Below are 23,116 nucleotides of genomic sequence, written 5' to 3'. Positions count from 1 at the left end.
TAAACTAATCCAAGATAGAATACAAGTAGAAAAAGTAAATTTTGATAGTAGCAAAGTTTTAATAGGAAACAAATAAAGCTCTTCTGCATATTGCACAAATTATGGAAGCATTTACAAGAGAGTCTGTAGCATTATTCCAACCTGAAAGGTCTGCATTCGACAACTATAATGAATTTGATGTCAAAAATGAACATGAACAGCCGTTAATTCATTGACAAATCATTTTACCGCTGAAAATTTTTGAAATAATTGAAATCAATTTCACCTGCAATCCACAAGTTAAACCATAAATATTAAAAATTCAATCAGAAGAAAAACATACTTAGTTACAGAGGTGAAATGCCTAATGTGCGCAAACAGCAGTGCAACAGTGTGTTCTGATACAGGGAAGACCTAAATAATGAAAGAAAAATACATGAGATGTGAAACATACTCCATGTCTCTTGTGTGAATTGCTTGGTTGCTTATATAAATCTTCATCTTTAGGAGTAGCAGCATCCATCTGTGAGGGAGTCTTAATGGCAGATGCTGCTTCTTTCTTTTCATTTCTTGCTTCATTGAATATTGATGTGAATGCAATACCAGCTGCGGGGTCGTTTGAATCCCAATCACCAAATTTAGGCAATGCTTTTTTTCTGTGGTTCTGCCAAATTTCCAGTTTAAAGGATCTTAATCCTAACTGGTCATTAAATTTTCCAATAAAATCAATATTTCATAAGTGTAAACCATGTGACAAACATACCTTGTTTGATGATGGTTTTTCATTGCCAGGCCTACTGAATAATGGACTGGGTGTTTTGCTCACTCCAAATTCTCTCCGGGCATTGCTGGGCCTAATGTATGATGGACTGGGTGGTTTTCCCGCTCCAAATTCTCTGTGGGCATTGCTGGGCCTACTGTGTGATGGACTCGGCGTTCTGCTCCTTCCATACTCTTTCTGGGTCCAGACAGATGGGTCCATTTCTGTTCTACTCCTAAATCCTCTCTGATAATTTTCTTTCCTAATTCCTGATTTTACCTGATACACTTCACTCTCTTTAGGTCCCAAAGGGGCACTTCTGGATGGCCTAATTGGGGCTGGCACTCTATGTTGGGCTACTAAATTTTGGGAAGCTGTTGGAGTGTGTACTGCAGGTAGGTGCATCAGAACCTGTCCACTGTCATTTGCTCTCATTTGCCCTGATGCAGCAGGAAAGGATTTTGGTGCTTTGATTGGAATTGCTTCCGTTTGTCTTGCAGTATTATTTGCAGCTCTCTGAACAACCTTTATTTTTCTTCCATTTCTAATGTCAGCATTACCATCCGCTATATTTGAGCTTCTGGGAATGCCAGGCTCTCTTTCGGGATGAGACTGAACATGCCCCTTCCCATTGCCTTCCCTTTTCTCCTTACCAGCTCTTGCAATCTCAAAGTATTCGGTGATAATTTCATTATTGTTTGCAACATCCCAATTACCAAAGCCTGGAATATGGGTTTTATGCATCTGCAGTCAGAAAACTCAAGAATCGTCAATTACATCAAAATTTGGAGTTTTTATTTTCAGGTAGTGAGAAAATTAATAAGCATCAAAAAAATTATTTATAAAGGAAGAGAATGAGCTCACACTTCAAAGATATTGATTTGCGTACAGACTCTAATCAGATCCACTTGAACCATGCACATTCCCATTTGTTTCATCTATTTTTTTGTACAAATAAATACACTCTATAGGTATAAAATTATAAATGGAAGCGAAATGAAAAAAATCAGAAACAAATGTAGGTTTTGTGAGACTGCTATGGAGACATTTAGAATCATCGATTCCATTAAAATTCTAAACTTCTACTTCGAAACAATTAGTGAACATTAGAAAGTTTTTGAAAATGGCCACCAAATTCAGAATTATTAAGTGCAAACTCAAATTAGGTCTGCTTTGCTTGAAACATGCACAACCCTATTCAATCCATCCATGATTGCTGTATAAATGAACATGGTTTATGTTATGTGCGGTTTCAATAAAAGATGAGAAAAATTGGGTTTTCTGTTCTATCATGCGAACATTTAGAATCATCATTTCCAATAATGTTATGAATTTCAAATCAAACAATCACATTAATAAGATCATAGGAGGTATAGTGCAGATCCAAATCAGCAATATTTGATCCATGTACCAGCCGTCAGTCTGCCACAGCTATGTTCCATGGTTATGGGTAAGGTGATGGCAGAAAATGTGGAGACGCATTTCAGGACAGTGAGGGATGGAAAGCCATAGGGAAAATTTAAAAATATAGGAAAATTGAAATTTCAATTGATCCCAAGGCATTCACCATATTCATTATAGAATCATTTAGCCTTACATTAGAGTTGGAAGGAGAATTCACATGACTTGACATACAAATTAACAAAACTTCATTATTTTCATTTGAGATGTGCATATAGAACAAAAGATCGAAAGTCTATAACTACAAAATGAGAAATTGTAGAAAATCTGAAAAAGAATATATTCCATAATTCAGGGTACGGTACTCCTTTGGGCATTTTATTAAGTTGGTAACCATGCCTTTCTCTCTGAATCACTTTTAGATTTTGTTTGAAGTAAGGAATTCAATACTTAGACAACTGACAACCATGGTCTAACTGTACTTCAGTAATTCAATATCGTTCGACATTAAAATCCCTGCAGTATTTCATTACTGATGAAGTGCAGCACTGCAATATAGGTTGCTTCAGATTCTTATAAAGTCACTTCAACCACAAAGAAATTGCAGCTGTATATGAATGAACTGAAAAATTACATATATCTGGGTTTATGGAGCTTTTCTGCCACATTGCAGAAGTTCTTGGTTTGAACTTTCAGCCATGATGAAATCATATTCACAGCAATTATTAGTAGTATTATGGCAGTGACAGGAATACCAATTTAAGCCAGGTGGTGGTGTATGGACATAGCTTTAGCAAAGGCACTCAACATTTCATTGTTCCATTCTTTAATAAAATGATCAAATAATGGTACACTCTATGGTATGCCCAAGTTGATCACAAATCCATTCCATAACATTTAGCTCTTAAAAACGAAATCATATCTTTGTTTGCAGGAGAATCCATATTAATTTGCAAATCTTAGGAGAGTTGTATCATCTAGTTGTGAAAAGGATGTTAAAATTTACTATATATCTAGTTATGTCCTTTTAAGGGATCACAAAATTTATTTTATGGTTCTGGTAAATCTTCGTTCTTTTTAAGATTGGCTCAACAGGTGTAGGTTAGGATATCGGAATACATTTTAAAATCAAAAGGGTACAAATTTATTAAACGTTAAAGAAAGTTACAAAGCAAGAAAGGTCAACGGCCCAACAAAGAAAGAGCAACTAATTACACATTCTTATCCTCACCAACTAATTGCTCAAACATACGTGATAAATTTGAAGGAAATTGTCCCCTATCCGCAACATTCCAACCCTGCATACTTTCAAATGTCCATTTGACCAAGCAATCCGCTACTCTATTCTACTCCCTAAAAATAATCTGTCTAATAACCACAACTAAATACCAATTAATATCATCCAATCGCTGTCCATTTTACATATTAACAGAAAGCTTTTGTTTCAAACTGTGACTGTCATCTGAAAACATGTCCCAGCATGATTGAGGTGGTTGTTCCCAGACAGCTGATTGCCATCTCTGAACATTCAGGTTAATGAGGACGACCTAGGAACACTTCCTACACATTCCCACGCCCCAAAATGTGAGGGATTGGGGATAGCCAGAAAAGCCCTGGGGACGTGGTGTATCCCTGGAATACATTCTATAGAGGTAGTAAATATAGCATCATAAAGATTGTAAAAGGAACACCCACTTAGGACATCAATAAATCAATTGCCAACCGAAACTGAGAAATCTTCTTGCTTAAAACAGTAAGAAAGATAGCCTTATAAGAGAATACTCAACTAAAATAAAAAGTAAATGTATTACATGCTACTTCAGAGATAGAACAAGGATTTTTCTATAATTCATACATGTATATTTGAGTGAATTTCACATTGTGTACGTATTATACAAAAACTGCAAATTTTTTCTTAATTGGCACATCAGAATTTCTAAATTATATGAAAAACCAACCAATTGCCCTAAATTAGCCGATTAAATACATTCATATCTTGACAAAGTTCACACAGCTGTGAACATTTTGGAAGTAAACTGAGCAAAATTGTCGGATTGGCAAATTAGAAATTGAAAATTTTATGAAACGTCAACCAATTGCCATGAGTTAGCCTCTCAAAAGTACCCTGGGCTTAAATTAGGTCTGCTTGAACTATACAAACTTACATTCACCCGCCCATGATAGTTTCTAAAAACGAACAGATTATACAGCCCCGTACAACAATTGCAGTAACAACAGATGACATCCACTTAATAAATATTGAATTAAGTGAAAACCCAATTCAGTTCTGCTTCAATGATGGACACCCACATTCACCCCACACAATAATTTCTATAACAAGAAAACATTGCATAGCCAAATAAGAAGCATCCAAGTCCAATAAAAGAAACATGAGACGAAGATACTTACAGGCCTAGCCATTGAAATTGGATCGTTACAGGCCCTCTTGCCTTCCTGATTTGTGCAGCTTTAGGCCATGTAGCAAAGATTTATAACCAAAGACAATAGAAAAACAGTTGAGACAGCGGTTGAAAAGAAGGGCCAACACAATTTCCATGCATTGGGAGCTATACCAGAGACCTAGAAATAATGACGGTCCTAAAGAAACAGATCAAAGTCGATGATTGTACTATGACACATTGAAGTCCTTCATGTAAAGTATGTCTGAGTATTTGGTTTCTTTTGCAAAAGGCCGACAACTTTTGCGAGTATATAAAGGTCTTGTAGACTTGGACTTTGAATGCGACATTTTTGAGCCATGTTGCAAGGAAGGATCCATATTTGAATTCGAAGGCTGTCTTTCAATTAATAATTTTAATAACAGTAAGAAAACTAATAAGTTCTTAATTAGTTTTGTTTTTTTGAGTTCACAAACGGTTATTTTAGCCATTTCACTACAATGGATTCATTGAAATGGGAGCAAGTTCTTTAGATTGATATATTTTAGATTGGGTCAAGGATTGAGAAGTATCTATTAGATTGAATTTGTTTCAATTGATAGCTAATGACTTAGAGGTATTTATTCCACCAAAATTGTTCGAGGCATGATTTCGGCGTCATCCCTATGATATAGGGGTTTTGCACCTAGCAAGACTCCATCCTTGATAGGCTTATTTGGATCAATTGAACTTTGCTAACAAACCAAGGACCCATCAAAATGTTTATATTTTATAATGTAAATATTTCATTTAATATATTAAGATATTTAAATATTTATTAGTAGGAAATGACAACATTTATATTGATAGTTTGTTTTTTAATAATCTACATAATGATTTTGACAAGTTGGGTGTAAGGGATGAGATGGGGAATGCTTTAAGATAGCCACTGAACTATGTTTTCTAGCTTCTTTGTCTATTAAGTTTTTCGTTAAGTAATACATATTCATATTTATTCTATAATTTTAATTAATGTGAAATTGATTAAAGTAAATAAAGTTTATTATTTTTATATTTCATTAGCATTTAATAAATATAAGTTTTGAATTGATTTTTAATTTATATTTTTAGTATTTATTTATACAAATCTATCTCCAATAAGTATGATTGATTCATTTATGTTATTATAAGGATCTAGTAACTACTGAGAAGGGGGGGGGGGGGTGAATCAGTAGTAAAACAACTTTGATAATACTTCAAAAAACAGTATCGGTGACAACTCAAATAGTCCTTTAAACTGATTTATCCAACTATTCACTTAAGTGTTCATCAACATGCAAATAAAGTAATGATATCAAATTCATGCATCAATAATGCATCACCACATGAACACATAGATTTTTCACATGGAAACCCAAATGGGAAAAACCACGGTGGGAATTAGCACCCACAAAATATTTGCACTCTTTCGGAATGCGCCTAGTTAAAGGCCTAGCTCGGTCAGGAGCTTTACAATATGTCTGGTTAAGAGCAGACCCTGTTAGGAGTCACTCGGTTAAGGGATTTCACCTTAGCCCTGTTAGAAGCTCTACCCTATTAGGAGTAACCATGTTAGAGGATTTTAAACTCAAGCTAATGAGCCACCCGGTGAAGGGATTTTACAAATAAGACTTGTTGGGATCTACCCGGTTAAGGGATTTCAAACTATTGTAACAATTAGGGAACAACAGGGCAAATGATTTGATCACAACACTTCCTTGCTTGCTAGTACAAATCCTTTCCAGCTCAATTTTGCTTCTCACATGCTGACTCTTCAATCTTGTTCGACACACTCTTCTTCTCAAATCACCAACACAAACTCTCTTCTCAAACTCGACCTAAATACACTTTTCAACTAGGTCGGTTACATAACCCTAAATACATTCAAAATACAATGAATTTTCAATGAGCACGACAAAACAATCCGCCAAAATACATTACAGATCATTACAACAAATTTCAAGATAATTTCTACTATTGAATGATCATCGCTCATCACCACACATCGATTTGATAAGCAATCAAACCCTTGTCACATTCTGCTAAGCACTTTGTTGTTTCCCAAGAAATCTGATCCTTGTAGGCGCTCAAACACAATCTTATCATTACACACGATTTTTGACACGTCATCACTAAGTTATGAACATGATAAGATCCACCACCAAACCATAAATCATTACTGGTTAAAAGATATGTTACCGGTATACATTCTTCTTCACAGAGTTTATGATAGTCAATCATAACTCACTCAATATATTGAATTTGTCGATGCAGTGTGGAACATAGATGCATGTTCCTGTGTTCAACACTTGTAAAACCGCAATGCCTAACTCCTCACCAATCGTCCATACCAGTATCTTGATCATCGCATTGTTCTTGTTTACCTTGCTATAAAACACATACCTCTATAGGTTAGGCTTTACCGGTAGGCCTAGATGACTTCGATGACTCAACAAACATGGTTGCCATCAATGACAACAAAAATAAAGTCATCAAACAACTTACAACTATATCAACATCATCTAGCCAACAATCTCCATCAACTTTACCAACTTTACGGGTCATCTTCTCATCTCATCATCATCAGTTATGCTATGCCAACAATTAGCATTCATTATATATACATGATGTTCATAAGGATGCAATACTTCACTTTTTTAGGTCACATACCCTAATACTATTCCAATTCAAGTGTGTTTAACTATAAAGTTCCCCCAATATTAAGTATATTTAGTTTGCTACAACATTTGTTAAATGCACTTGATCTTGAGGGAACTCTATGATTAACTATGCTTGAATCAAAGTAGTACTTAGATAGGTGACTTCTTAAGAAATCTTGATGTTTCACCTCAATGAACATCAATGCGTGTTAAGTGAACCATTTAATACTCACTTGAGATAGGTTCATAAGAACCACTATTCATAAATAAATTTGACTAAAAAAATGTACAAATAATTCCTCACAAAACATCATAATTTGACACACTACCAAAAAGTACCTAACTTGAACAAATATTAACTTACAACCTCGATATATATTTAGAAGTTGGAGATTGGCATGGTTCAATGCATTTATTTAAAAAAATTATTGGTTTCATAATACTCTTTCTAAAAACTCCATCTATTTTTCTCATCTCCACTATTGACAAGGTGACACAATTTTTGAGGTAAGTCATTTACCATGGCTTGAGTGATTTTTTTCATAATATGTACATGGTGGATAATTGTCTTTTATAATTTTTGTTTATATTGTTTTAACATTTATAAGTTTTTACTAGTATTAGACATTTATATTATTTTTTATGTTTAATATTTAAAAACTATTTAAATTACTAAATTTGTATTTGAATTATATTTTGTGTTTATAGTTAATAAATTATTATCATAAAATATTTATATTATTTTTAAATTATTTACATGCATATTAAAAAATTATATTTTAGTTTAAATAATTTATATGTTTTATATCGTATTAAACTTAATTTTCAAATTTCAAATTTAAATTATATATTTAATATGTTTAAGTTTAATCTCGAAAATGTAGTGTATTTAATATTTGTTGTTGTTTCAATCAAAATTAATGTTGAGCATATATTTAAAAATATAATAATTTGCTTGAATAAGAGTAATTTTAAATAACATCAATGTATCTATTTATACATTTTTTCCAGTTTTGAAGCAAATACTAGTTATAAGGAAAGGGAAAACTCTTAATGTATATATTATTAAAATTTTATTTTCTTTATTATTTTTTTAACTCTAACTTTTTATTTTTGAACTTGTCACTAACATTTTAATGATATATATATATTAAAATCTATTTTATTAATATAAAAAATATGATACAATTGTTACAAAACAAATATCTATTTAAAAATGAATATTAATTAAATGCCCGAATAGGCAAATTTATATAAAATCTTTTATAAGATTTTCTCACCGACCGAATTCATTGTAAGGTTCAATAATTAAAAAAATTGTCAAAAGTTCAATAAATTTTAATGGATTGACTTTCTTCTTCCTTTTTACATAGACTTGAGATATATTTATTGAAGCTTCAAATGATGTTGACCTATAAAGTCTCCTATGTCACGAGAAATACGTTATATTTATAATACTTTTACTTTTAGGTAGGCTTGTGCATTGATATTTTTAAGTGTTATGTCCTTTAGTGGCCTTCAAGGGCCCAAAATTTTCCGTAATTGGTGGGAGTTTGAATTTTGACTAGATTTTTGTCAAACTTTATGTTGATAATTTAACATTTGTACATGCCCAGAGTATGAGGGGATTGAGGAGGAAGACTCCAGCCTTTGAAAAGGGAAGGAAGACTCCAGCCTTTGAAAAGGGAAGATTTTATAGAGGATTATATATATATATATATTAAAATAAGAGATGTTTCAATATTTTAAGGGTATATATAGTTGTTATAAAAGACGTGTTTGATAGGTAACGTCATGGTGTCAATATCTAGATTCAATTGTATAATTTTTGAGCCAAAATCATTCATCTATATTTTATGAGTAAGAGTTCACATGAATCTATCTCTTGTGAGAATGAATAGTTCACTTGGCATTCATTGCATCTAAGTGATGCTCACAAGGGTGAAGCGTCAAGACTTCTCAAGAGATCATACGTCTCATAATGATTCCAACTCAAGTGGACTTATAAATGAATGGTTCACTTAGCATTTATTGCATCTAGGTGATGCTCACAAGGGTGAAGGATTGAGACTTCTCAAGAGATCACCTATGTCATAACTACTCCAACTCAAGTGGGCTTGTATTCTCTTTTTTGTATTGGCTTATATATTTTCCTTAATCAATATTTTTCTTGCTATTCTTAAGAGCCTTTTTGTTTAAATAATAATTTTTTCTTGTTATTCTCAAGAGTTCTTTATGTTTTTTCTATATATTTTACTTTGTCTTGTAATGCCTGAATTTGCATATCCATGTGATTTCTCATTTAGTTTTTTATTTATTTTTAAAGAATTATTTAACATAATTATATTTATAAGTGGTGCAATGTCATGTAAAGTTGGATTCATTCTCCAACCTTTCGCTTATTCTTATTTGCACACATCCTCACATATTTGATTTTGTTTTATCTTTTCTTAATACATTTTTTCATACACTTTACATTTTTCGTATTCTTTATGTAATGTAATTTTGGAATCTAAAAACAACATCAATAAATGTGCTTAATTGATTTTGATGGTTAAAAAATAGTTGTCTACTAATTTGATTGTAACTTTTGAACCATCTTATATGCATTAGAAGTATAATAATGAAATCTAAACAAGATCGCTCTTAGAATTTGGTAAATCTAATACATTTGTAGATCTAGCCTCTAAAAATTTAAAATTCAAATTTCAGTGTATTCTCATCCAATTCTTTATTGTCTAGTGCCAACTAAACACATTTTTCCATGATTTATTACCACTTGTATTCATTAGATCATCAAATAATTATTCCAATATTATTTGCATTCACAAAAAAGAAGCATGTTAAGAATACTTCTATTAATGCACTTAAATAACCTAATGTCTACATAATCATCATAAAAGTATTTGCATGTTTGGAGCTTGTTGTCTTGAATCGTCTATATGACAATAAAGCTACCCTTTTCCACATTATGACTTTGGAGAACATGTACCCTAGCAATCTAGGAACCCTTCAAAAGATATTTTTAACTATCATTAGTCACTAGAATAGAGAAAACATCATTAAATCAAGTGAACCAAGAAGTAAGAACACACACTGTATCAAACCATATCTATGATCAAATATCAAATCTATATCTATAAAAGTGACTCAAACTTACAAATTTGATCCTCCCTAAAATTAATAAACTATCCTAAATGTGAAATAGAATTATAGATAAAGACATACCTTTTCCAATCTCAAAACATTTACATTTCAAATACCATATTAAATTCTTCTTCTTCAAAAGCTAAAATTAACTATTTAATTTTCTAATTTAATGATCTTTGTTCAGTTATCACTTCCACATCTTCTGATATATATATATCACCTTCATTTTCTTTGATCCCTATTATTTTTTATTCAATCATATGTTTTTCTTTGCTTTTACCTAAAAGATTTTAGATAATTTCATAGAATTTTTACTTAAATAAAATAAAAAAGTAGTTTGAATTTATTCATAAATAATTTTGTTGTTCAAATAATTAATATTTATTTAATTTAGTTGTGGGAGCCCTCTCACTAAAAGTTTAATCATATGTTAAATTAAGTGCTAAGACATCGACTATTGATCTTATTCTATTGGGTCTTATGATAAGTTTGTTTTCTTGATATTTATGCTTTCCACTTTGTGAAGAGGAAAAATATGATTAGAACATGTTCATGTTTTAAAACTTCTCGACGATGTCATTTTTTCTTTTCAACTCTTCCTTGCCTCTCTTGGGTTTGTTAAACCCAATAAATTATGAATTATTGCCCTAATCATTATTCACTTTTTTATGGTATGACTGTCAAATTTATATGGTGCATATACATATTTGGTTTATATAAAGTTTTTATGTATAAAGGATCGAAATGGTCTATTTTATTTCATTTTTGTGTCTTTGTACAAACTTATTATTTTATTGAAACAAAGCAAAAAAGTTACATAGAATAAGGCAACCAGTCTGTTGCCAAAAAAAGAGTGAAGAAAATACAAATTACAAAGTTGTTGTCTTGAGCACTAATTGGAGCTACTATAGCATAAATAGTTGTAGGATTTGTAACTTGCATGGATTGTATTGCATATTTATATTGATTAGACTTGTGATCAAGTTGAAATTGGAGAATGTGTTCCTTGATTTGTTGAAGTTGCTTCATAACCTTAGCATTCTTCTCGCATAGCTTTTGGGACTACAAAACAATAAAAGCCACCAAAAGGAGTATGTTAGAGTAAAGCCTTAGAATGTCAATTTCATGGTGTTAGTTGTTAGAAAAAATAGCAGTACATCTATTTTTCCAGATTGGCTTAAGAATTGCTTGTCTAATTGAATCCACAACCACATTATTATGCATTCTAAAGCCCAAAATGGCTTCTTTCCAATTAAGTTCATGATAAAAAAAATTGCAGAGAATTTTCTAAACACAACAAATTGTTACTTTTTAGCAAATAAGCAATCCCAAAATATGTGTTTCATGCTCTCAACACACTGGCAAAATGGGGAGTTGGTTGGTTGAATCATAATACATTTCAACCTATATCCAACAGGTACTTTACAATGTATTATTTTCCAAGCCAACACTTGAGTATCAAAATTAGTTGTATATTTTCAAACTTGGGCACTCAACTTGTTCCAAAAGTTTGAGTTAAATATGCATTTCCATTTATAATTTAGCTAAGGAATGAGGGGCTAGTTACGAAGAATATGAGTATACACCCTCTTCAAGGGAATGTGATTGAAGTGGCCAAAAGACAACCATCATCAATCCTTAAAAAAATAACATATCATCATAGAAAGCTCAAGTGGAACTAGAGATTGAACAAAAATAAAAAAGTGTTTATACTTATTGTTTAGCCCATAATCAACTTTAATATTCTCCCATGAAGCCTAGTTAAATGCCTTGAAATCTCAAATATCCTTGAATGAAAACTCCTTTTTTGTATAAATAAAAAAAATGTCTCAGAAAACTAATAGCAAGTGGTTTATTATGATATGTGATGAGTTTATTCCACCATATTTAAGTTGAAGCAAAACTAAAACCATGTTGCAAAGAAGAACCATTCCAATTTGAAAACTAACAAACTTTTACCAAGCTTGCCTTATAGATTGTAAAGGAAATGAGGCCTTGATTTTAAAGAAGGGAAACATAAGTAATTTATCTAACTAATTAACAAATTGCCACTTCTTCTTGAATAAATCCTCCATAACCCAATGGCATGCTAAAATTTTCCATGGTTCATTTCCACTAGCTTCTCTAATAATCTATTTTGTAGCAAGACATATTCCTTAGGTTTTGGGGTCTATAAGCCCAAGGTCACCTTTAGCTCTCGATTGGATGCAATGATCTAGGAAGAAGCAAAGAAACCAACACTGCCATCCCATTTGGACCACAAAAATTTATGGATTACTTTATTTAATTCCTCATATCCACGTTTGCAAAGATGGCATCCAACATGATGAATAATACACATGAGTAGCAATAAGGATTTTTGTTAGCAACTTGAATCTTGCCAACTAAGGATAAGAATTTATTGCCAAAGTTGAACAACTTTTTTTAGTCTATTTAATAAACAAGCTCACATTTTAGAAAAGTAAGACTCCCACACCAAAGGGAATGCCAAAGTTTCAAGAACATCAATAGAATTTTGAATCTTTTCTTTATAAGGATCAATATTAAGTTACTTCCTAGCATGTTCTAGTTGTCTTTGAAGTGATTTTACTTTTCGTTTGTGTTTCCAGGCCATTCTCCTACCAAAGGATTGAGGAAACTCAATGCATTGAGATAAGGCTAAATTCCACCACATAATCCAAGATTCTTCTTCTTGAGATTTAGGGATAGAGTTCCAAATTCATACTAAAGTAGAAACATAATCATTGTTCTTAGGAATATTAAGCTTGAAAGGGAGCTAAGAAGAATAGGACACTTTTTGAGAAAAAGGGATAGAGAAAATAATAGGAAAGTGATCACATAGAGTAGTAGAATAATCTACATGAACTCAACAACCAGAAGGAAATCTTTTACACATGGATATTATGAGAAATATAAAATTGATCTAATTTTCCCAATTTCCTATCATTTCTCAAACTGCAATTGGTCCAAGTAAACCATTTATTGTTATGGCTAGAGAATTTATTATGAACAGGGTCAATAGCTCCCATTAAATTTTGACAATATATCCAAATTTAAATTTATTATGGTTGAGCTTAAAATAATTAAACCAGCTATGACCCTCATGATGTTCAACCGTATTAAGATGTCCTCCAAGTACCCAATCATCATTAGGGAGACTTCTGAACATTCAATCTGAAAGAATTGATCTCTCTTTTGAATTGTAGGAGAATAGATAGAACAAAAACCAATAAGTTTTCCATTGATAAAAAAGAGGGCCTAGACGCAATTATGTGCAAGATCCTCTCCTTTATCAATAACATGTTTGGAGATCCAAGGGGATAAAGCAAGTACAACTCCACCACTTCCAACATCATGAGAGGTATGTAACAAAAAGGCTTATTTACAAACATTGAACAGAGTTAATCTAAACATTCCTTTTTTACTTTAACCTCTTGAAGGAATAACACATCTAGCTTCCATTTCAATAAAGTATCCTTGACTTTAAACTTTCAAGGAGGGTGAGATAATCCTCTAAAATTCTATGATAAAATATTGCAATTCATGATGAACCAGCAAGGGCATTCTCATCCTCTTGTGGAAAGACTCCATATAATGGTTAGCAAGGGATGCAACTTGTTCATTTTTTTTATCTTTGTTTTGACATTGCTGGTGGAGATCTTGATTTTTGTCTAGGATTGGGAGGAGGAGAAATGGATATGTCAAGAGATTTCACTACAACTTGAAGGTGGATGTTGAATGGCTTTCTATTATAGTATGAACAGGAGAAGAGGGAGAAGGTTCCTTCATCTTTTTGACATTTCTCCATTCATCAATCATAATAGAATCTTTATAAGAAGGTTGGCTCAAAAGAGAAGTCTCAGAAGGAAAAGGATCATTAGAGGATGGAAGTGAATTAGTTTGGGATTGAAGAAGAGATGTTTTTGTAAATTTTGAAGAAGATTGAGGGGATGGTTTAGTGGCAAGGTTAGTTGGCACAAAATGAGGGTGAGAAGACTTATTTGTCCTAGCAAGGCACTCTCAAATCAAATGGTCTTCTTGGCAGCAGAAGGAAGAATTTGACTTATTCAAATAGACTATTAGCCGATTTAGTTCAAATCTAGGACCAAACAATTAAATAATCTCTTGCAAAGGCTTGTTCTAATCTTTTTCCACACATGCTCTTGGATGAAATCTCAAATTGGAAAATTTATGAGAATTCTATTTGCACCAAATAACTTTACCAAGCTAAGACAGAATACCTTTAATATAAGGTTTGAAGGCCAGGTTTAATGTCACAATCTATTATTGGGTATGTGCAGGATCATGAGGGGCCAAAAAGTGGCGATATGAAACAAATGCCTTTTTCCATTTGCCCAAAAATGCCAAAAATCTATGTTGAATTTTTAGTTGGCTTGGATGTCAGTACATGTAGTCATGGCAAAAGCCAAAGCATAACGGATATCTGATATTATCAATCATATATATTATATTAATATATATAAATTATTATATGTGAATAATATGTATTATTAATATATATTATCATGTATTATTAATATATAATAGAAAACAAAAAAAAGGAATCGGATATTATCAAATATCCGATATTACCTATGGGTATTTTAAATACCCATACTTTTCCCACTCATGGGTCATTTTTACCCACGAGTTTGGAGTTTTAGAATATCCAATATCCGAAAAAAGCCGATATCTAATTCTTCAAACAAATTTTCATCAAATCCAAGCATCAAGTTTTTTCAATTTCCTTCTCTTTTTATCATTCGTTTGCATTTTTTTAATTTTTTTAGTTATAAATTCGATTTTTTATTTCAAATACACTATGTTGTTTTAAATTTGTTAATTAAATCTAAATTTTCAACTTCAATTAGATAAAATGGCTAATAACAATGAGAATCCACAAACACCACAACCACCAAACCCTCCTCTACCAAACCCCTCCTCAATTCATGAATTAATTGGTCAAAATTTGGATCAATTGAGGGGCATTGTTGTTGTTTATAGTACAATCCCTCGTCTATCCTTGATGTTACCTGCACTAAAGGCAATAATCTCCAATATAGAAACCGTCACCACTGAGCACAATGTTGTTCTTTTGTGGCAAGAAGCCATGAGGGAACAATATGTGGATGGTATGTCTTATGAGGAGGTGAAGAAATTTGAGATATCTAAAGTTGAAATAATCACCCTATTTGTCAATCCCTGCAACGGACAACTCGTAGATGTCAAAAAACCAAAACTTTCCGTTAAATGGTGTCAAAATGATACTATGTGAGATAACTTCTGGGATCGTTGGTGGATAGTTTTTGATAGACCACCCAAAACAAATCTCGATGTGCCATTTTACTTCATTAAGAAAGTCATTTTTTTAAGGCAAGCATGTCAACTACTTTGACATCAGACATTTCTAGGGCGTGGGGGGAGGTATGACCCGAGATTGACATGGGGTAGTTTGAGTAGTATCGGGAGCATATGTCCTCCCTCCTTGCATTACTCGCCCACCTCCAATACAACTTCCAGATATTATTGTTAAGTGGCCTTTTTGTTTCTCAAGCCGAGCCACTAGCTCAACCACATGAGGGTGATGCTAGTTGTGGATCAGATGGTGTTGATACATCCTCCTCGCGTCCACATATTTTTGTGCCACATACTTGCACTATGTGTCATCGCATAGTCTTAGGTCCTCTTGGACAACCTCTTGATAATCCCATCAACACATCTAAATATGAGGTGGATGATATGGTCGGTGCACTAGATGAGACAATAGGGACTGGAGCACACCCTAGTAAGTCCTCGCATGCTAGAGATGAGGATGTACCTTTGTTGTACACAAACAATGTAGTGGTAAGAATTATATTATAATTTCATAGTGCATTTTATTTTGAATGAATATTTATAAGAGATAGTATTAATTACTAATGTTTTTATACATGATCTATTTAACAACTAATGTCAGAGGAGGAGATATCACAGATCCAGGATGCCACCCTCTCAACCATTTCATTTGGCCTTCACAGCTAGGTGGTATATGTTTTTTCACTTAGTCGGTTAGATTTTTTATTATATATATGCTTGTCGTTTAAATTATATATTAACTTACCTATTTATCTTATTTAACTCTTGTAGGACATACCTAGTGCAAGTGCGGTGTCGTGCAATCCAGACTCTAGAAGTGAAATCACAAACAAGGGAAAGGTAATTGAACACAAATTTGATTGAATTAAGAATTTAAAAAACTTATATAATTGATTATACATGTCTACATAGATTGATAGTTTCACATTCTTGTCATTTTTATGTACAGGGAATTATTCATTTCACATCCTTGTTGCCTGCTTCCACAATACCTGAAGAAGAAATAGAAGAAGAGATGCCTCAGGTATGTGTTAATTTTATTTTGTGTTTAGTAAATATGTTCCTATCATCGACAATTATATGCTAACTTGTATCAATGTTATGTTTGTGAACATTTATAGGTTGTCTACGAAAATCTCGATAACATCCTTTCTCCAACATAGGCATATTCTAAGACTCTTGACTATCCTAAGAGAAGATGTGGACTTTAGGTAATCAAGAATTCAATTTTATAGTTGGGTAAGTGCACCAAGATGGTGTGCAAAAAGGGGGGGTATAAGTGGACACTTTTTTTCTTCTGAAATCAGCTAAACCTAAACTTGGAGGAGAAATTTGAGAGACATCCGCTCAAAATATGAAGATACTCAAAGAACAAAGATTGTCGTACTCTGAATCTAGTTTCCAAACTACTATTTTTTAAAAAAATTGGATAAGATTAAGGGGGTCAAATCCTTGCGCTTGAAAAACAATCCCTGATTTTTTATGAAAGACATAACATAGAGTTTGGCATGCGCATCAAAAAAGTCATAGTTATATTTAATATTTTGATAAATCCTTTGGTAGAAAGATAGGAAAGAGAGATAAATAGAAGTTTTGTATTTTTTTGTAATTTTTTGTTGAGTATTTTTTTTTTAACAATTTTTTGAAATGGACACATCCTAAAAATTGGGCACCTATTCGTGCGTGAAGCATAACTTGCACCAAAATAATCAAAAATGCAAAAAAAAAAATTGTAAGTGTAAAGAACCAAGTTCAATACAATAATATAATTTTTTTTTAAAGTTTAGATAAGTAGATCAAAAGTTATTAACAAAATGGTACACATGTCTGTAAGAACTATGGAGACACTAGTAAAAGAAATTCAAGATTAATATGTTAATGTTGTTCAAATTTTAAGAAAATTATATGGTTAGAAAGCTCAAAAGATGGGTGAAAATATGGTGGCAATTTTAGAAATACCCAGTTGATAATGTGTAAACCTGATGATGACAAAGTCGAGAAACCAATTTTATAAAACAAAACATGTCAAAAAGGAGGGAAATGGAGGGAAATCAAACTTCCAACCCTCAACCTTGTCATCTAAGCCTAATCACAAGCCTAAATGTACTAAACCCGTACGGGTTTTGTTTTACTAATAGCACATACAAGGTTTTTAGAAACAATAGCCCGTACAAGGTTTAGAGAGAACAAAACCCGTACGAGTTATGTCAACATAAAGACATCCTAATATATAGAAATACATATGTATGTATATAATATGTGTATGTATATGTATAATATGTATATATAACATGTGTGTATATGTATATAATATGTATGTATATGTATATAATATTAATGTATATGTATATAATATGTGTATGTGTATGTATACATATATGTATGTATATATTATGTACATGTATAATATGTGTATATATATAATATGTATGTATATGTATATAAAATGTGTATGTGTATGTATACATATATGTATGTAAAATATATGCATATATAGTCTCTCAATATCTTAGTACATTGTATTCCTACCCTCTCTCTCTCTCTCCCCCTTAGGAGCCCACATAACCCCTAATGACATCATATAAGGTCCTTTAGCACACCATATGACCCCTTAAGACAATATGATGTCCTAAGGGGTCATATGATGTTCTAACATACGTGCAGTCCCATTAGGACCCCACATGACCCCCAACGACACCATATGACCCCTTAGGACCATGTATGATATCCTAAGGGGTCATATGGTGTTGTAACACATGCATGGCCCAATTAGGACCCCACGTGACCCCTAACGACATCATGTGACCCCTTAGCACACCACATGATCCCTTAGTAGCATATTATGTCCTAAGGGATCATATGATGTCCCAGTGGGTCATATGGTGTTATAACACATGTGTGGCACCATTAGGACTCTACATGACCCCTAACAACACCATATGACCCCTTAGCACACCACATGACCCCTTAGGACCATATTATGTCCTAAGGCGGCGCATGGAGTCCTAAGGGGTCATATGGTGTTCTAGCACATGTGTAGACCCATTAGGACCCCACAAGACCCCTAAAGACACTATATGACCCCTTAGCATACCACATGACCCCTTAGGACCATATGATACCCTAAGGGGTCGTATGGTGTCCTAAGGGGTCATATGGTGTTCTAACACATGTGTGGCCCCATTAGGACCCCGAAGACCCATAACGATATGATATGACCTCTTAGCACATGACATGACCCCTTAGGACCATATGATATCTTAAGGGGTTGTATGATGTCCTAAGGGGTCATATGATGTTCTAACACATGTGCAGCACCATTAGGACCCCACATGACCCCTAATGACACCATATGACCCCTTAGGACCATGTATGATATCCTAAGGAGTCATATGGTGTTGTAACACATGTGTGGCCCAATGAGTACCCCACGCGACCCCTAACGACATCATGTGACCCCTTAGCACACCACATGACCCCTTAGGAGCATATGATGTCCTAAGGGGTCATATGGTTTCCTAGTGGGTCATATGGTGTTGTAACACGTGTGGCACCATTAGGACTCCACGTGACACCTAACGACACCATATGATCACTTAGCACACCATATGACCCCTTAGGACCATATGATGTCCTAAGGGGTCGTATGGTGTCCTAATGGGTCATATGGTGTTCTAACACATGTGCACACCCATTAGGACCCCACAAGACCCCTAACGACACCATATGCCCCCTTACCATACCACATGACTCCTTAGGACCATATGATGTCCTAAGGGGTCATATGGTATTCTAACACATGTGTGGCCCCATTAGGACCCCAAAGACCCGTAACGACACCATACGACCCCTTAGCACACGACATGACCCCTTAGGACCATATGATATCTTAAGGGGTCGTATGATGTCCTAAGAGGTCATATGGTGTTCTAACACATGTGCAGACCCATTAGAACCCCACAAGACCCGTAACGACACCATATGACCCCTTAGCATACCACATGACCCCTTAGGACCATATGATGTCCTCAGGGGTTGTATGGTGTCCTAAGGGGTCATATGGTGTTCTAACACATGTGTGGCCCCATTAGGACTCCGAAGACCCGTAACGATACCATATGACCCCCTAGCACACAATGATGGGTTAAAAGCATACCTTATATTTTCTTATATATTTATCTAGCATTTACCCATATTGTCCTCTAAGTTTCCATGAGTATTATAGAAGAATTGATAATTAGCATGAATGAAAGATATACAATCTTCTTGCACTTAACCTTTCAAAATCGCATAAATTCGGGTATTCGTGTGAACAAGGCATTTCATGATTGAAAAGGAGGTTGTAGAAGTTTCTTCTCCAACGTAGCTGGTGTTATTGTGGAATTTTTTGGATTATTGTTATCCCCTCTTGGGTAGATAGTACATAGTAGGCTGGTATTTAGTTGAAGTTTTTTGTTTGTTTTAATCTGAAAATAGTGGCGTGTGGCCACTTCACCATTTTTGACATTATCGAAGACATTCTAAGTTGTGTATCTCAAAACAAATTGTTATATGGTTTGTAAATTTCTTATGCATATTGTTTAAAAGACAATTATAAATATGTATGCTCATTAGAGACTAAAGAATAAAAAACTCTAATATCAATATCAAAATTATACTCTGCTGAAGTTTATAGTTGTTGTATACACTTAAAATTGGCTATGAGCAATTAAATAAATATTTTATATTTATTTAAAGTTAATTCTTCTATTAAATAATTAATTTGAAAAGATTAATTTATTTAATTCTTTTTTATTAATATTCTTCTATTAATTAATTAAATTGAAACATTTAATTAATTAATTAATTAATCCCTTTCTTCTAAACCAATTAATTAAATATCTAACATTTAGTTATCTCCCATCCACTATCCTATAGTCTCATCAATTAAATAATTTCTTAATTATTAATCTTCTTTTCCAACTCATCTCATCTCTGTTAGGCCCAATATGGAAAGCTAATGTACTAAGAGGGGAGGGGTGAATCAGTACTTCAAAACATTTCTTCAACAATATCTTTACTATTATGCATAAACCGAATAGTGCAGTAACATAATATAAAACTAAAACTAATAGATAACAATCATACATGATTCACTCCATAACACATATATTTTGGTTACGCAGAAACTCTTGGTTAGAGAGAAAAACTGCAGTGGGGATGGCACCCACAACTTCACTACTGCAATAATAAAGAGTGCTCGATTAGAGCTACATGTTTAGCTATTTTTGATAGCTTACCCTGTTAGGAGTAACAAGATCTGTTAGATCTACCTTGCTAAAGGATTTTACAACACTTCACCTAAATGTTGCACCTGGTTAGAGGCTTTACAATTTATAGACTTGATTATAGGCTTTTACCCTATTAAAGGTTTATCTTTCAACTTCACAATATTACAATAAAATCATTACAAATATCCGAAACTTTACATCTGGAATGTTATAGCAGATTCTATGTGCTCAGAATAGATTACCTTGCTTATAGCATACCTCGGTAACCCATATGGTAACTCAGTAAACCCTTCTGTTTACTCTGTTCTTCGACTGTTCTCTAAAAACCTTCTCGGTGACCTCTGTGTCTCTATAATAGTCTTCTTACACTCATGCACACACCTTTAACTCTTAACTCATGCTGTATAAATAGATCTCTTATGACGGTGATCCAATTCATTACTTCGATCTTACAAACATGATTTATTGAATGAATAACCATGCAAAATATTTCATTGGTTAGATAACCTCAAAATCATACACAATCTTTAAGTGCAATTTCCAATGTGATAACGGTTAGATGTGCCTCGATCTTGTAACATGTTTTCATGTGCATGTCCAAGTTCAATGAATCTAGTAACACGTTTCACTCGGTATAAATCAACTCGGTGTGTCATCTTTGCTTCTCGGTAACATGTAAAGATACTCGATAGACAGCTCGGTGTATACTGTGTTCTGTGACTACTTTCTTCTGTAACCGACTAGACTGTACATACTGACTGAATATTTTGGTAATAGATAATTGACTAGAATATATAGTATAACTTTGACATAAAACTAATGGCAATCTGATAAGTAGTAACAATCTCCCCTTTTGACATTAGTTGAGATGTTTGACAAAAACTACTTTCAAAGTTATAACTCAAAAATCTATATACTTTGCAAAATGACTACTGACAGTATATACAATAGTCAATAAAATAATATATCAGATATACTCCCCTTGTCGATATACTGTACATAACTCTGATTTTGCATGCTTGGTGATCTGTTCTTGTGTGCTTTGCTTACTATTCTGTATACTACTCTTGCATACTCTGCTTATTCTGCTCGGTATACTCCCCCTGTATACTATACTCCGAATACTATATCATTCTCTCAATAATGTATCAAAATTGTATCACTCCCCAAACATATTTTATCACTCCCCCAAGATTGTATCATATTACTCCCCAAATATATGGTATCACTCCCCCTTTTTGACAAACATCAAAAACTTAATTCCATTCAGGGGCGGTAACTGGTCAAAAATGGATTTGTACTTGGTCAGGGCATCGGTGAGAGCGATAGAGAGTGCATCCTTTACATTGTCTATTAAAGAATTCTATGCTTGAATATCAGCCAATAGTAATATTAAGCCATCTAGAGTGCTTCCCTCTTGAGTAGTAGATAAGTATGTGGCTCAGTTGATCTGTTCTTGGACTGATGAAAGATGTGGAAGGAATAATGTTTGAAGTGTCAATATGTCCATCCTGATCTTGTGTTCATCATTTCTTAAGTCCAATTGTTGAGCCATGAGCTGTTGAAGCTTTGTATAAAAATTTTGAATTGAATTTGGCTCGGTGGTCAACTTATTTGAGAGATCGGTGATCTCTTTCTCAATTGCCTCTATTTTATTCTTAATGTCTTTAATGAATAAAGAAAATGTGCAGAGTTTCTGAAATAAATAATGAATGTGCTTGAGTTGAGGAGTCAACTCAACAATAAATTTGACAAGTTTAACTTTGCCAATAGCTATAGCTTTTTGTACCTCTTCTATCATTTTGGCAGTGAGCTCTTTGTCTTTCAGCTTGCTCAAATACTCTGATGCATCTACCCCAGATGTCTCTATCTTTGTTAGGAGTTCATCTAGTTGAATGTGGATGGCTACATCTGTTGATACTGTAGCTTCAGGTAGCATATCTATTAGGAGTGCTTTTACCTTTTGAAGTACTTTATTTTTATTTTGAATGGCCATTTGCTTCTCTTGTTTTGCCTTTGCTTTGCACAGTTCACCGAAATCAATGAGTGCTTGCCACTTTAATTTTGCTATGTCTACATTGGGCAACACTATTGGTTTTGACAAATCAACTTTAAAATTATGCT

The 23,116-nt window shown here is 33.3% G+C and overlaps 1 protein-coding gene across 1 annotated transcript; it reads right to left on the bottom strand.

The window, feature by feature from the left end:
- Positions 1 to 26: 26 nt before the first annotated feature.
- On the bottom strand, positions 27 to 4,871 carry LOC131048086 (uncharacterized). The gene is made up of 4 exons (XM_057981944.2): positions 4,550 to 4,871; positions 743 to 1,483; positions 434 to 643; positions 27 to 265 (listed from the first exon to the last, which is right to left on the bottom strand). The coding sequence occupies exons 1-4, from the start codon at positions 4,559 to 4,561 to the stop codon at positions 209 to 211; spliced, it is 1,020 nt and encodes a 339-aa protein (XP_057837927.2). The 5' UTR covers positions 4,562 to 4,871; the 3' UTR covers positions 27 to 208.
- Between the last annotated feature and the right edge of the window lie 18,245 nt (positions 4,872 to 23,116).

The sequence above is a fragment of the Cryptomeria japonica genome, chromosome 6 (genome assembly GCF_030272615.1).
Source record: "Cryptomeria japonica chromosome 6, Sugi_1.0, whole genome shotgun sequence".
Classification (NCBI taxonomy): domain Eukaryota; kingdom Viridiplantae; phylum Streptophyta; class Pinopsida; order Cupressales; family Cupressaceae; genus Cryptomeria; species Cryptomeria japonica.
Note: the sequence above shows the minus strand (reverse complement) of the source record. Positions and strands in the feature narration are given on the sequence as shown.

Excerpts from the sequence above, each read along its gene's own strand:
- LOC131048086 (XM_057981944.2), bottom strand. Across the intron at positions 644-742 it reads AAAAACCATCATCAAACAAG|AACCACAGAAAAAAAGCATT; the intron begins GTATGTTTGTCA and ends GAAATTTGGCAG. Across the intron at positions 266-433 it reads ATTCACACAAGAGACATGGA|GTGAAATTGATTTCAATTAT; the intron begins GTATGTTTCACA and ends TGTGGATTGCAG.